The sequence below is a fragment of the Onychomys torridus genome, chromosome 2 (genome assembly GCF_903995425.1).
Source record: "Onychomys torridus chromosome 2, mOncTor1.1, whole genome shotgun sequence".
Classification (NCBI taxonomy): Eukaryota; Metazoa; Chordata; class Mammalia; order Rodentia; family Cricetidae; genus Onychomys; species Onychomys torridus.
Genome location: NC_050444.1, coordinates 115,865,412 through 115,880,667, shown reverse-complemented (window position 1 = coordinate 115,880,667; position 15,256 = coordinate 115,865,412). Strand labels below are relative to the sequence as shown.

General features: G+C 41.7%; 1 protein-coding gene across 2 annotated transcripts in view; it reads right to left on the bottom strand.

The window, feature by feature from the left end:
- Atg4c (autophagy related 4C cysteine peptidase) overlaps positions 1 to 15,256 on the bottom strand; it is a 72,239-nt gene that overhangs the window by 25,387 nt on the left and 31,596 nt on the right. For both annotated transcript variants that reach the window (XM_036177856.1, XM_036177857.1), the window contains exons 4-7: positions 14,233 to 14,466; positions 11,406 to 11,736; positions 9,861 to 9,931; positions 8,066 to 8,202 (exon numbers count right to left, since the gene is read on the bottom strand). In XM_036177856.1, coding sequence (XP_036033749.1) covers positions 8,066 to 8,202; positions 9,861 to 9,931; positions 11,406 to 11,736; positions 14,233 to 14,466 — 773 coding nt within the window. The remainder of the gene's footprint in view (positions 1 to 8,065; positions 8,203 to 9,860; positions 9,932 to 11,405; positions 11,737 to 14,232; positions 14,467 to 15,256) is intronic.

Below are 15,256 nucleotides of genomic sequence, written 5' to 3'. Positions count from 1 at the left end.
CAAGAACCTACACTCAGAACAAGGCACCTCCAACACCCTTTGTCTCCCCAGTTCGCTGCTGAAGAATTTGGTCTTCATGCTGACAGGCTGCCTGGGGAGCCCTTCCTTCACCAGACCTTTGTAATAGCCCCAAAATGCACTGAGATGGAATAATTTCTTTGGTCCGCTGGTATCTTATCTGGGGTGAGTAAGCATTACTGCATATCTCCCCAGGAAAAGGGTGTAACTGTTGCTAAAGCTATAATGCTTGACAGGTATTTAGGATTGGGGCCACTGCCATGCCATCCAGAGTGAGGAAGACCTGGAAACTCAGGGGCCACTGAGCCTTTGCCTCATTGGGAAGCACAACAAGCAGCCATGAGGCTGGGGCAATGCTGGAGACATGCATCCCCATAGGATCAACTTCCACAAATACCATCCAGGGTACATTGGGAGAGCTGGGATGAGGCATTAACCACTTAAAGAGGAGCCACAGCGGGCTGGAGGGATGGCTCAGTGGTTAAGGGCACTGGCTGCTTTTCTAGAGGTCCTGAGCTCAATTCCCAGCAACCACATGGTGGCTCACAACTACCCGTAATGAGATCTGGTGTCACACATGTGTCAATGCTGCAAAAAACAAGCCAGAGCTGCTCCTATTGTTGATGTGGTGTGATGGGGCTATTACAAAGGTCTGGTGAAGGAAGGGCTCCCCAGGTAGCCTGTCAGCATGAAGACCAAATTCTTCAGCAGAGAACCGGGGAGACTAAGGGTGTTGGAGGTGCCGTGTTCTGAGTGTAGGTTCTTGGGTGATGTTTCTATATTCTCTTGTCTGTAAGTTGGAAACTTGCCTAATGGGTCCTGGGAAGACGTGTGGAATGCATTCTTTTGCTAACAGTCACTGTCTGTGATAGGTAGACATATTCTACTCTCACAATCCCAAACACTTCAGAACGTGTATACACACAAAGTGTATATACACGAAGTCCACAAAGCAGTTGCAGATTCATGGGCCCCTATATATACATACTATGAGTCTTGATATTCAAAGCATTGATGATAACATCATTACTTTTAGTCCAAAAATGTATCTTATAAAGCAAATAAATCCTGAGGACCAGAAAAAAAAAAGTGATTGTAAGCCAACACTAACTTGGAATGGTTTTACCAGACCACTGAGATTGCAGACGAAGAAACACCTGCTGGAATGGCTAGCCCCACTTATCCTGGTGGATTTGTTTGGTTTGGTTTGGTTTGGTTTTTGTTAATTTTTGAGAAAGCTAGAAAGGTTTTTGGAAAGAGAAACCCCAATTAAGAAAATGCTGGCCTGGCAGTGGTGGTGCACGCCCTTAATCCCAGCACTCGGAAGGCAGAGGCAGGTGGATCTCTGTGAGTTCGAGGCCAGCCTGGTCTACCAAGTGAGTTCCAGGAAAGGCGCAAAACTACACAGAGAAACCCTGTCTCGAAAAACCAAAAAAGAAAGGAAAGAAGGAAGGAAGGAAGGAAGGAAGGAAGGAAGGAAGGAAGGAAGGAAGGAAGGAAGGAAATGCCTTCATCAGATTGCCTATAGGCAAATCTGTGGTGCGTTTTCCAGATTGATGACTGATGTGGGGCCTTCAGCCCACTGTGGGTGATGCACCTCTGGGCAGGTGGTCCTGGGTGGTGTAAAAAAGCAGGCTGAATGAGCCAGCATTATTCCATGGCCTTTCTATCAGTTCCTGCCTTCAGATTCCTGTCCTGAGTTCCTGACTCAGCTTCCCTCAGTGGACTGTGACCGGAGATACGTAATCCAAATAAACCCTTTCCTTCCCAAGCTGCTTTTGGTCATAGTGTTTCATCACAGCTACAACAATCCTACGACAACTGTCAACCTGACAGAACTTAAATCACCTAGGAGACACGGCTCTGGGCATAGCTGGGAGGGCATCTCCAGAGAGGCTTAACTGAGGTGGGAAGCCGAGCCTGAATACGGGCAGTACCACTCTATGGGCTGGGGTTCTGGACTGAATAGGGCAGTACCACTCTATGGGCTGGGGTCCTGGACTGAATAAAGAGGAGCACACAGGTGGGGTACAAGCGTTCATCTCTCTCCACCTCCTCGACTGCTTCCTGACGAGCCACCTCACACTTCGGCTACCATGCCTTTCCGTCAGGCATTTTGTCCCAGCGTTGAGGCAGGTAACTAACACATTTGTACATGGACAATGTTCTTTTCCCTCTAGCAAGCTAACCAAACAGAGGTGTTTTCTAGTTTAATTTGTGTTCTTAAAAATAATGTGATCACTTTAAAAAAACAAAAACAAATGTACACAAACACAAAAAATAGAATACCCAAAGATCACCTTTTTATGTTTTTTTTTTTTTTCATTTTTGAGACAATGTCTCATGCTGTGAGCTGCCTAACATGGGTGCTGGGAACTGAACCTGGGTCCTCTGCAAGAACAGTAAGCGTTCTTAGCCACTGAACCATCTCTCCAGCCCCATGCTATTTTATCTTTTAGGCACTCATTTTGCCATGAACATTTTTTCACATCAGTAAATACATATATCACTTTGATAACTAATGGTTGTATTCTATGCTCATAAACCCTCATGAATATTTGAATTGTTCTAGGTTCTTCATGTTCTAGGTTATAAATAATCCCTTTGCTAGTTCGAATGTTTTTATTTCCTCTAAAATTCACTTGCTAGAAACTTAATCCACAGCAAAACAATGGTAAGAGGTGAGACCTTTGGGGAACATTTGAATGCTGATGGGTCCACCCTTCTGAACGGATTGATAGTGCTCTAAGATGGGCCTGAGGGAACAGATACCTCCATCTTGCTTTTCTGCAGGAAACCCTTCAACAGCAGCCAGCCCCCTGATCCTGAATGAGGATCACCCAGAGTACAACAGGTTGGATCTCTATTCTTTACAAATCACCCAATCTCAAGTGTTTTACTACAAGAGCACAAAGCAGACTAAACCAGCCTCTGAAGAACAAGGGCTGGACAGATGGCCCAGTGGTTAAGAGCATTTGCTGCTCTTGGAAAGGACCCAGGTTCAGTTTCCAATATCCACATGGTGGTTCACAACTGTCTGTAACTCCAATTCCAGGGGATCTGCCACCCTCCTTGGACACCACACACACATACAATGCTCATACATTATGCAAGCGAAACATTCATACAGATAAAAATAGAAATAATTAAATCTTTAAAAAGAAAGTCTTAAATAACTACCATCTTGCAAAAATATCAGAGGTGGTTTATTAAGAAAAGCAGCAACTAATAAACAATAAATAAAACAAACATTAACATCTCCGCTAACCTCAGCTGCCCTGAACCAACTAACAAATATTGTTTACCCTATGAAAAACAAGCCTGTAACAGAAACGGGGTTCTTGTCAGTAAGTTTCTATTCCTTTCTCTTTAAATGAAAACTTAGTTTCACAAGGCAACCTTGTCAGCTGAATAAAATATTTATGTCCTGGGGACCAATGAAGAAGTGAAAGTTCTAAGTCTCCCATAGCCGAGAAAAGAAAGAGACCTACACACACACACACACACACACACACACACACACACACACACACACACACACCAAGACTCATTACCTACTCTTCTCAGAAACCTAATGTGGCCACATAAAGGAGACATCTGTCCTGACATCTGTATTTCCTCCACCTCAGACTAGACCCCACAATACACATTTAGTGGCTGGGAGCTGAAAGGCCACCAGGTGTAAGGGGCTGTATCCTTAGAAACCGTAAACACCTCTCAGCTCCTCACTGTTTCTCCACATTAGCTAGTGTGAGGATTTACTGAGTTGTATCCACAAACCAATCAATAAAACTGAAGCTAATCCATCAAAAAGCAAAGTCCTAATTTGTCTTGTGGAAGGAAGAACTTTGAGTTCTCCTTTTTTCAGCTCCTTACAGAAATAAAACTAATTAAATAAGTTTCTTGTGGTAAGGGATGATAAAGCACACGGCATATGTCTTTCTCATGGAATATAGTAAGAGTCTGGGACGGTACTATTTCTAAGATAGTGTGAATGACCTTGAATAATACACTTTTGAATAATACATTTAAAACATGTAACTACATATTGCATTTTAGACTATAATGTACTCTGGTTGGGGGGGGGGGGTAAAACTACTGACCACTATACAATCAGGTGAGTGAAGAAGAGGGTGCCAGGGAGGGGGTTCCAGTGACGGCCTTTCTCTCAGGGCTTCCAGACACACCCTCCTTCACTTTTAGGTGGGTAGCTCTTTACAAGCTCTCCCTCTGGCCAAGTGTAACACCTGCCACAGAACCCTCACACAACTACTTCAGGCATATTTATCTGACAATGTCTCAACCCTCAAAAGTGCTCTCATTTCAGTGGACACAGTGTAAACCCAACTAGCAGACATTCAAGGAAATGTGATCTTTTGAATCAGTCTTTATTGGGGGATTTTAAAACAACAAAGTGATGATCGTATCTCCAGTTCAGTATTTGAAGTTGAACGTATCACTTGATTTCCCTGGGCCTTTTCCAGTTTATAAAGACGAAGTACTTGGCTATTGTGAGGGCAAAGGAGATGGATTATACTGGAAAGGCCAACACAAGCGAGTTAACAAATACTGCTCATGTAGCTCCCACACGGCCAGTACAGAATATATCACAGTAACAACTCAATGACTACTAGTTCACACTAAGAGCATGTGCTGCCATGGACACCACCGAACAGCAGAACCCTCTGCCAGATGAACCACACCTGGCAGGCCCTGGCAACTTCCTCCACCAAGAGAAGGCTCTGGCTCAAGGAGCCTGTCTTGGTTCTCAGCCAGTAGTAGTACTGTTTGGGGAAGTAAGGGAAGCTGGGGTGGGGGGGGGGGGCTGCTAGAAGTAGGGTGCCTAGCAACAGGTCTCTGGGGGTTACAGCCCGGCCTCCATTTTAAACAGTCTGTTTCCACGCTCTTATGTCACACATTGCTTGGTTTCCACGGGACTGTGGTTTAGCTAGTGTGTTGAAATGTATAAAACTGTTTAAAGAGCCTGAATTTGAACTACCACAATTTTTTGTTGTTGTTTTTGTTTGTTTGTTTTTTCAAGACAGTTTTTCTCTGTGGCTCTAGCTGTCCTGAAACTCACTTTGTAGACCAGGCTCGCCTAGAACTCACGAGATCAGCCTGCCCCTGCCTAAGTGCTGGGTTAAGAGGCGTGCACCACTACAGCCCAATGAACTGTAACAATTTTAGTTTCACTTAAAATGAGATGATTTGAAACACTGTGTTAAATCTATGAAAAAATATTTTAAAAAATCTACATCTGTGGGCCTGTTTTCATTGTCAATATCCTGTATAAATTTTGTTTTGATATCAGAAAGGACTTGATAACATGTTGCAAATCATAAAACTTCTCCACCTCTGGCCTTGACTTAGCCCCTTACTTTCAAAAACCCTTACTGATGTAGCCACAGTCAGCATCAACATTTTTAAGGAATTCCTGCTTGGTCCTTATAAAATTCAGTCCTAATGAAGATTTTCATGATGATATTCAATCTTAATGTTGTGCATACATATTTTCTTGATGCATGATGCAATACTTCATTAAACACAAATTCTGGGCAGAGGCAATATCATCTTCTGTGAATTGCACAAGTCCCTCTCTTGTACCTGCCATTATAAGCACCACTGGGAATGGCCATAGATACAGAGAGAAAGAAACGGCTTTGTGTTTTCACTGCTTTATAGGAACCGTTTGATTTAGTTGTGCCCTTTCCTGGCACTAAAGAAGCCGTGTCTTTAGTGACTTTAATTCATCATCAATCTCTTTACTAAAAGAGGCAAGCTGAGCTGTTTCGTAGTGCCAGTTTAAGAAAATTGAAATTAGGGACTCTTCTTTCCAATCTCCTTTCAGTGGGTTTTTCCACTTTTTCCACTTTATGTGGTTATGGTCAGGTGAGACAAAGTGAATTTAGAACTACCCCTTTTCTCAAAGCATGTAATGTTATCCCTGCCACACTCTACATACTTCACTACCAGTAAATGGTTTTGCTCTTCTGCTATTAAACATGCTGCCACATAACTAGCTTTTACAATAGGATCTGTCCAAATTATAACTTTCAAAAACAATTTTGTTGACAAGTCTTTTGTTCAGTTCCACTATTTTGTCCTTGTGACACAATCCCGATACGCATCAAATATGACAGCATGTATTATAGCCAATGACTGTTCAAATTACAGTCTTTGAATACTTACACCAAGTCCCTACAGGCTGGGCAGACTGACCTACTATTTACCTCAATGGAAAACTTCTCATCTGACCATTCTGCATTGAACATCTTCCTCCAGCCATCACTTTCTTCTTTGGGGCTTCTCTTCTCCTCCCTCACTCCAGAGGTGCACAGGTGTGGTTGCATGTGTATGGACAAGCATGTAGAAGCCAACGGATGCTCTCCACCTTATTCCTTGAAACAGGATCTCTCACTAGCTCTTGCACTCACTGGCTGGACCGGCTGGCCAGTGAGTCCTAGAGACCTTATCCTCCTGCCTCCACATCCCCAGCACTGGGGTTTCAGGAACATGCTACCATGCCCACCTTTCTGTGGGCAAGTGGGGTTCAAATTCAGGTCCTCGTGGACTTTGCTGGCTAAGCCATCTCCCTAGCAGCAGTTGTTTGCCTTTGAGACACGGCATAAGCCATGCTAGGACTGAAACGTAATAACACAGAAGGGACTCTCTTTATTGTTACCGTGAAAATTAACTGATAGGAAAGTAGGAAGCAAGGTTGGTCCTTCTGTATCCCAGCTGCTGATGTAGTGCAAAGGGAAGCCAACTGTAAAGCATGCTGGGCAATGCAGGAAACACAGCTGAGGTATGGAAGCAACCTTAAGAAGCAAGTGAGAAGACTGTTCTGTCTTCTAAGTAACATGAGGTGCCTATTATCTGCAATGGTTGTTTAGAGCATTATTGATGATTGCTGTGTTGCACTCTACAAGTCACCATGAGCACATGGACGGTCTGGTGTTATAACTGGGCTGTCTCTACTTAGAAGATAACACACCGTAAGACTCGTATACATACAAGGAGAAGAGCATGAACACAGAACACATCTGTTCTGTATGACACCGCAACACAACACTGTCATCGCCAGAGTTCACACTAAAGAACCATGCAATATAGTTATCAAAGCAAAAGGAAAAGGCACGCACGCACGCACACATGCACACACACATACACACACACACACACACACACACACACACACACACACACACACACACACAAACTCATAATGTCCTAAGTAAGCTTACAATTTTGTGTAAGTTAGCATTCATAGCTATCCTGGGCTACAAGTTGCCTGCAGGCTAAGGACTGAACACCTCTGTACTATGAGTCCAAACAAACTTCACCTCCCTAAGTTCATTCTGCCAAGAATTTCATCACAGCAAGGAGGAAGCCATTTTATTAAAACTGAAAGGATTGTTAAAGCTACAAACTTAACCAAACACTGAATACTGCAAAAGGCACTGCTTTAAAACTAAATGTCTTAGTGCATAAAATAAGATGACACACAGGACAGGACAGTTTCCTTTGGTTCAAGAAACATAACTATGCGCTGTGGACTCGAACAGACTTAACTGATTAATGAAAAGGGGAAGTCAAGTCCCCCCTCCCCCACACTATCTTACTTCTGTCTACATTATCAGTTTCTCACCGACAGACAGCACAGTGTCACAACAAAGTATGAAATACAGAAGTTATTTTAAGGGTTTGATTTAACAGTTCATTTGACATGGTTTAATGTTAGTTTTAAGAATAACTAAGATAAATATATTTTTTTAATAAGAAAAGGATACTGGAATAGTAGCCATGTTGCAAGCCTCACTCCTGCACACCACAGAGACTCAGAGTATTCACTCTGTCACAGAAGAATGCTCTTCAGACTCACATGTGATCTCTCCATGCTGAAATTTAAAACCCCTGATGCCAAACTTCACAACGTGTAACTGTAGGATCATCATAAAGGGACTGCAACTGCTGTGTATTTTTTATGTTAGGTACTACATTTTATGTTAGGAAAACAGAAATGCAAAGCGAACTGAGCACTTCCTACCTTCACAAACTCCAGATAGTCGGTGTTGGTTCTTTCTCCACCAAGTCTAACGGGAACTAAGATAATAACAGCCTTGTCCCTGCCATCCCCAGAGGTCACAGAGTCAGTCTGTTTATCAATTACATCAGAATTGTAAACTGGGAGAAACACAGGAATAAGTATACATTAAGTTTTATAAGGGCTGCTGTATCAACACTCCTCTTCTGATCCCACCCCTCCACTGGTTGGTCATCTGGTCTCTGCTATCACCAAACTATCAACAAGTTCAAAATGCGATACACATGGCCCCTAGAACTTCAATAGTAATAAACACAGGTCTTGATCTCCCTGAGCATAGGTTCTATCAGGGAAATGGACAATCAAAAGTAAAAGCGTAAGGTAAGTCACAAAGTGTTTGACTTGATTAGATGCCAAACACAGGCCAGTGGGGTGGCTAAGCAGGAAGGCGCTTGCCCTTAAGCACGACAACCTGAGTTCCACCCCCAGAACCCACAAGGTGGGAGGTGAGAAGCAATCCCTGCATGTTGTCCTCTGACTTCCACATGCTCACAACTCACACATACAATAAATAAATTTTTTAAGAAGTATAAAATGCCAAACACTATGAGCCCTTGTTGGTTGCCAGGTGTGTAGCTGTCTTTGTTAAACCTGGCATGCATGTTTCCTACTTTTCTAAAGCATTAATTGTATCCTCTTAATAGCTTTTCTGTAAAAGTTGAACTTACAGCTTTGGGTGGCTTATTTTATTTCAGGAAGCTTAAGCCTTTATTTCTATTCCCAATGGAGTTTCAAGGTAACTACAGATACTGGACATCAACAGGAGGCCCCAAACCACCATGGGAGGTGACTTATTGGCACACTGTGGAAAACATACTTCTAAGGGAAACCCAGAATTTTCTCTCCTCAGATGTATGACCCTCCTGCCCTGGCCTCCCTGGGCCAGAAATACTAGCATGAGTCACCATAACTGGCTTAATCTGACTAACTAAAAAGTAATGTTAGATCAAGTGTGTCCATGCACCCTCAGCACTGGCTAATGCTAGATCAAGTGTGTCCATGCACCCTCAGCACTGGCTAATGTTAGATCAAGTGTGTCCATGCACCCTCAGCGCTGGCTAATGCTAGATCAAGTGTGTCCATGCACCCTCAGCGCTGGCTAATGCTAGATCAAGTGTGTCCATGCACCCTCAGCACTGGCTAAGGCTAGATCAAGTGTGTCCATGCACCCTCAGCACTGGCTAATGCTAGATCAAGTGTGTCCATGCACCCTCAGCACTGGCTAATGCTAGATCAAGTGTGTCCATGCACCCTCAGCACTGGCTAATGCTAGATCAAGTGTGTCCATGCACCCTCAGCACTGGCTAATGCTAGATCAAGTGTGTCCATGCACCCTCAGCACTGGCTAATGTTAGATCAGGTGTGTCAATGTGCCCTCAGCGCTGGCTACAGGGTGACAGGGTAGGCTGAAGTAGCATTATAAATTCAAGACCAGCCCAGGCTACATAGTAAAAGCCTGTCTCAGTAGGGGAAAAAAAACAAGATAGCAAAACAATCATTTTAAATGCTCAAATTTCCTTGGAGAATATATTTTAATTAATAATTAATGGCTTTATTCAGAAAAAAAATCCTAAATTCCTGTTTCATGAAGGGTGCTACATAGGAACAAAAATGGATTAGCCATGACTGCCATCTTCATAACCATTCACAATATAAACCAGGAAGAGATGAGCTCCTTATACATGAGGGTCTGAGCCAACACAATACATATACAACTACCATTCCACACGCTCCATACCTGTACAGTCCTGCGCAACATAAATAGTTATTCCTTGTAAGTCAGGATGTCTAGCTTCTTCTACTGCTTTTCTAGGAAGATAATAAACATCTTTAAAATCCTAAGTAAAATTTCCTGATGGCACCTAAAAATTTAGTTTAAAAAGGAAAACAGTCCATTGCTTCCCTGCCATTCCTATGTAACCTGTATGTCTGCTATCAAAGCTATCATCTGAGTGGGGTCAGAAATCAGCTGCATTTTCCAAAGCCGAATGTTACACTGAATTTCCCGAAGACTCCAAATGAAGTTACAAAACATTCAGAATATAGTTCAGAATCCTTGTCTATAAAACTTATCTCCTAGCCCTAAAAGGACTTCCTTTCTTCATCAGCTCCCTGGCTACACAGAATGCTTTCTAAGCAGTGAGTCATGTGTACTCAAGGTGTGCTGCACAGTAAGACTTCAGTACAAAGAATGTGTTATTGTGCTTGTCCCCAACTACACCTGTCCAAGTTCTTTTCCTTTTTTTTTTTTCTTTTAACGACAGTTTGGCTTATTCACACCATTCAGAAATCAGTATGAGGGGCTAGAACGTAGCTCAGGGTTAGAGCACTTGTATATCGTCCTGAATCCTGGGTTTGATACGTAGCACCACAGGGCAGAGAAGGAAGAAGAACAACCATTTGACCTAAGCAAATGAATTTCCTAACTTAAAGTGTCAGGATTCTGTAAGCAAAACTGCAAACTGGAAAGCACTTCTGAGCAAGAGGGTTTCCAATGGCATGTGTTATGACACAAACCAAACATTTGCAAAAAAGGAATTACATAGATGTGGCAAATAAAATAATTTTTTTGCCTATATCCTTATTTTTACTTAACTTTAAATGTTCCACTATGTATGTTCCTGTATATTAGCATAGAAGAGACACCAGATAAATATGGCCAAATACAACCTGTAGCCTGTATTTTTATACTGTAAGCTGAGAATGATTTTGACAATTTCAAATACTAAAAGAGAAAGAAAAATGGAAAACACAAACTGTAAGGTCTGTAAAGCCCCAAATATTTACCATTAGCCACTACAGGAAAACATGCAGAGCCTGGGACATCTTAAAGGCTGAAACTATGCTTTTGTGATTATGCTTTTATAAATGTTTGCTTCACTATTTATCATTCATATGAATTTGAAATGTGCATAAAAGTGCTGAAACAATAATTTTAGCTCTTGACATCTCATTAGATATCAGTAAATTGGTTGCATTACAAAATAATAATAATAATAATCATAATAATAACATGGTCTGCCTCTAGGTTGAAAGAGATGGTAGCTTTTAGAACATACAACAATAAACTAATGAGAACCTACTTAGAATGAGACCCTGTATATTGGTACCTATAAACAAGGGAGAAAACTCTGTCCATAGTAAATGCAACTGTAGTTTGACTCCCCACTAGCAAATGATAGCAGAAGGTTCTCATGTAGCTGTACACAGCTTCAGCTGTATACACTCACTGTCAAAGTTGGTATTTCTAAGCACAAGATGGAGGGGTTGAAAACAATGATACCTTAAAATGTGAGCAACCACTGCTGGTCCATACCAATCTCCAGCCTTTTTCCCAGACTTCTTCCCAAACTCTATCAGTCGGTGTAAACCGAAGACAGCCCCGGGGGAATCTCCAAACCAAGAGATGATTTTCCTGTGATAAATCTCATTCTGTACTGTGTGGTCATCAGAACGCTTCCCAGTTGTTTCCTTCAGAGAGACTGTTGGAGTTCTGAGTTCTCTTTCCCCTGACAGTGATGCTTCAAATGATGCAGTGAACTTTTTGACAGTGTTGGAAGTCCATGAGTCCGAGTCTGAATTCTCTATATGCAGTGCATCAGGCCAGGTCCAAGCTATAGCAATAGATGCACATCAAAAAAAAAATACACACACACACACACACACACACACACACACACACACATACATAACAACACATATTCCTAAACGTGTAAGTATGTAAATATAACCTGTTTGTTATGTATAGTGTTACTTGTATGTATATGATTTCAAGGCTGATCCCTTGGTAAAAGCTGCTTTGAAATAGGGGGAAAAAATGTATGCCAGGCACTTTTAATCACAGAACTTGGGAGGCTGAGGAAGGCTGACCTCTGTAAGTTCAAGTCTAGCCTGATATACACCATGAGACTATGTTTCAGAAAAAGAAAGAAAAAAAGGAAAGAAAGAAGAAAAGGATGGAGGGATGGAGAGATGGAAGGAAGGGGGAGGAAGGAAGGAAGGGAGGGAGGGAGGGAGGGAGGGAGGGAGGGAGGGAGGGAGGGAGGGAGGGAAGGAGGGGAGAGGAAGGAAAGAAGGAAGGGAGGGAGGGAGGGAGGAAGGAAGGAAGGGAGGGAGGGAGGGAGGGAGGGAAGGAGGGGGGAGGAAGGAAGGAAGGAAGGAAGGAAGGAAGGAAGGGAGGGAGGGAGGGAGGAAGGAAGGAAAGCAAACAGTAAGCTAAGCATGCTAACCCCAGGGCTCGCTAGGCTGAGGCAGGCAAACTAGGCATTTGAGGCCAGCTAGCCTACACAGAGAAAACCTGCCCTGAGGAAAAAAACAAAAACAGTGGGATGAGGGATACTTCAAGTCTGTCTAACGTGCTCAAAGCCCTGGAATCCATCCCCAGCACTGAGGAAAAACTAAAACGACAGAGCAAACACTGGAGAAAAGAGGAAGAACAGAGAAAGAATGGGGACCGGCGGCAGTGCTCAGGAGGCTGCAGAGGTGAACCACGACTGAAATTTTTATTTTTCTTCAAGATGGTCTTCTGGTACCTTCTTTCAGCATACCATGATGGTTTGTTAGAGAGTAATAGCTTTCCAGTAAATGAAAAGCTAATGAATAAATCCAGGAAAGCTATAAGATCTAAACACAGCAAATAGACCCATTATTTTACTGGTTTTAATACCACAGCAGTCTTCAAACGTTGTTTGTAAGTTAATGAAGCAAATCATTTTGAGTTTAGATTAAGTCACTGGTTCAGAGACCTGCTCAGGAATAAACATTCCCACCCCTGCTCATGAGTACACAGGACCACAAACAAATCACCCCCCAAAAAACTGCTCTAAACTGAGTCTTACTCAGTTGTGTTTAGGGGTAGATTACATTTCTGGCATATAAACAAGGCCCTGAGTTTAATCTCCAATGTGTAAAAGTTTTAAATATTAAAAAAAAAAATAAGGAGTTGGGGATTTAGCTCAGTGGTAGAGCGCTTGCCTAGCAAGCGCAAGGCCCTGGGTTCGGTACTCAGCTCTGGCAAAAAAAAAAAAAAAAAAAGTAACTTTTTCTTTGTATTAGTCACACTACTCACAAACTTTTGTTAAATAACTTCAATCATCTCTACAGAAAAGTTACTAGTGCAGGGATATTGTCTAACACTTTAAAGAAATCTGATATTTAATAGTGTCTAGCGATAATAGCCTAAAATGTAAAACAAAACCCTCTTACAAATGTATACATTATAAAAAAAACCTGACTGACAGGAAAATGACATCAGAAAGTAAATACAAGAAAGTTGTCAGAAAGTCAAAGTTGTCAGTGTCAAAGAACATCAATGAGATTTCTGAGGCTTTACGAGTCTAAGTTCTGGGGCTGGGGAGATGGGTCAGGAGTTAAGAGTACCGGCTACCCCTGCAGAGGAATTGGTTCAGTCCCAGCACCCATGTTAGACAGCTCATAAGTGCCTACAACTCCAGCTCCAAGGGATCTGACATCTTCCGGCCTCTACACAGACACACACACACACACACACACACACACACACACACACACACACATTTATTTATTCTAATAAATTTTTTTAAACTCTACACATAATGTTCTTATTAAGAATATGCCTAAATTTTTAATATAAAGAATCACAACCAGGTGTGGTAGCACATGCCCAGCACTTGAGAGGCAGAGGCAGGTGTATCTCTGTGAATTCAAGGCCAGCCTAGTCTACATAGTGAGTTCCAGGCCTGTCAGGGCTACATAGTGAGACCCTGTCTGAAAAAGTAATAATAATAATTAAGTTAAAATAATATAGAGAATTATAGATTACTTATAAAGATAAAATTTTCAAAATACTACTGACACATACAGAGAAAATAAAGCAGAGTAAAAATTCTTCTGCTTGGGACTTAATGAGCTAGAAACACTCAAGAGAATTCAACTAGAACAATAAAATGTGACACAAATTCATGGTGGTGACAAGATGGCCATGTTGAATCTGCAGTTTTGAAAGGAGAGTCAGGAACGTGTGTGTAAGATATTCAGCTCAGCTCAATACAAACGTAATAGGTAGATCAGTTCTTAGAATTAACCTCATCAAGGTGTATGCTCTATACAAGTGGAAACAGCACTGGATTTACCTCGACCAAGGAAATGTAGTATGAGGCCTTGAGCCAACAGCATCTGGCCGGTCCTCAGTGTACAGCCCCAGCCACAGTCTGTTGTCAAGGCTGACGCTTCTATTTGAGGAAATTCTTCCCTGTAGGTCAGCCAAATTCTAGAAATGAAATCCTTACGGAATTCTTCCACATTTCCTGCAATTACATGATCTTCAATGGTACACCCTGATCTTGCAGGCAACATCTTGTTTTCATCTACAAAATTTTTAAAAATGTAAGTTACATAGTATAAAGATAGGTGAAGAAGTATGCATGATGGCAATATCATTCCTGTTTTGTTATAAATCACATCACAATCTTTTGATCTTTTTTTCTGTTCACTTAAAAGGAATAAAAGCTTTATACTGTCTAGTCAAATGAGAATGAACCTGAGGTGGTTTGTACACAGTGGGAAAGCAATATAAGGATTCACAGCAATGCTGCTGTGACAGTGAACATCTTGCACCCACATAAAACCACTCTTGGATGAGAGGGTAATGTAAAACACCTTTCCTTTTTACCTCCATTGGCCCAGGACACACAGATTAGAGCTCTTTGAAATGTGACTTGCAAATAACCTGTCATGACTTGTCAATGTGTAAAAATGCATATAATCACATGAGATAATGCTTTTAAAAGGTGCACATTTGTATTGTCATGAATATTCACACTCAAATTATAAAGTCAAAATTAATAAGCTATGGAATAAGAATATAAAATTCTTAAGACAAAATGTCCTTTTATATTCACATATAATTTTTTAGAATTTGTTGCTACCCACACATATCATATTAAAGGCCTTTATAGACTGATTATCTTTAGCACAATTACTATGAAAAAGCCATTGTTTGCCCAACAATTTACAAAACACTATTCTCAAAATGAACTACCATTCCTCAATTATTCCCAAAGAAACCACATCACCTTTCACCTGCAGCTGGAGACACTGTTTAGCATTAGGAGATTCTGCTAAGTATTAGTGTTGGCTGCCTTGAATTCATGCAAG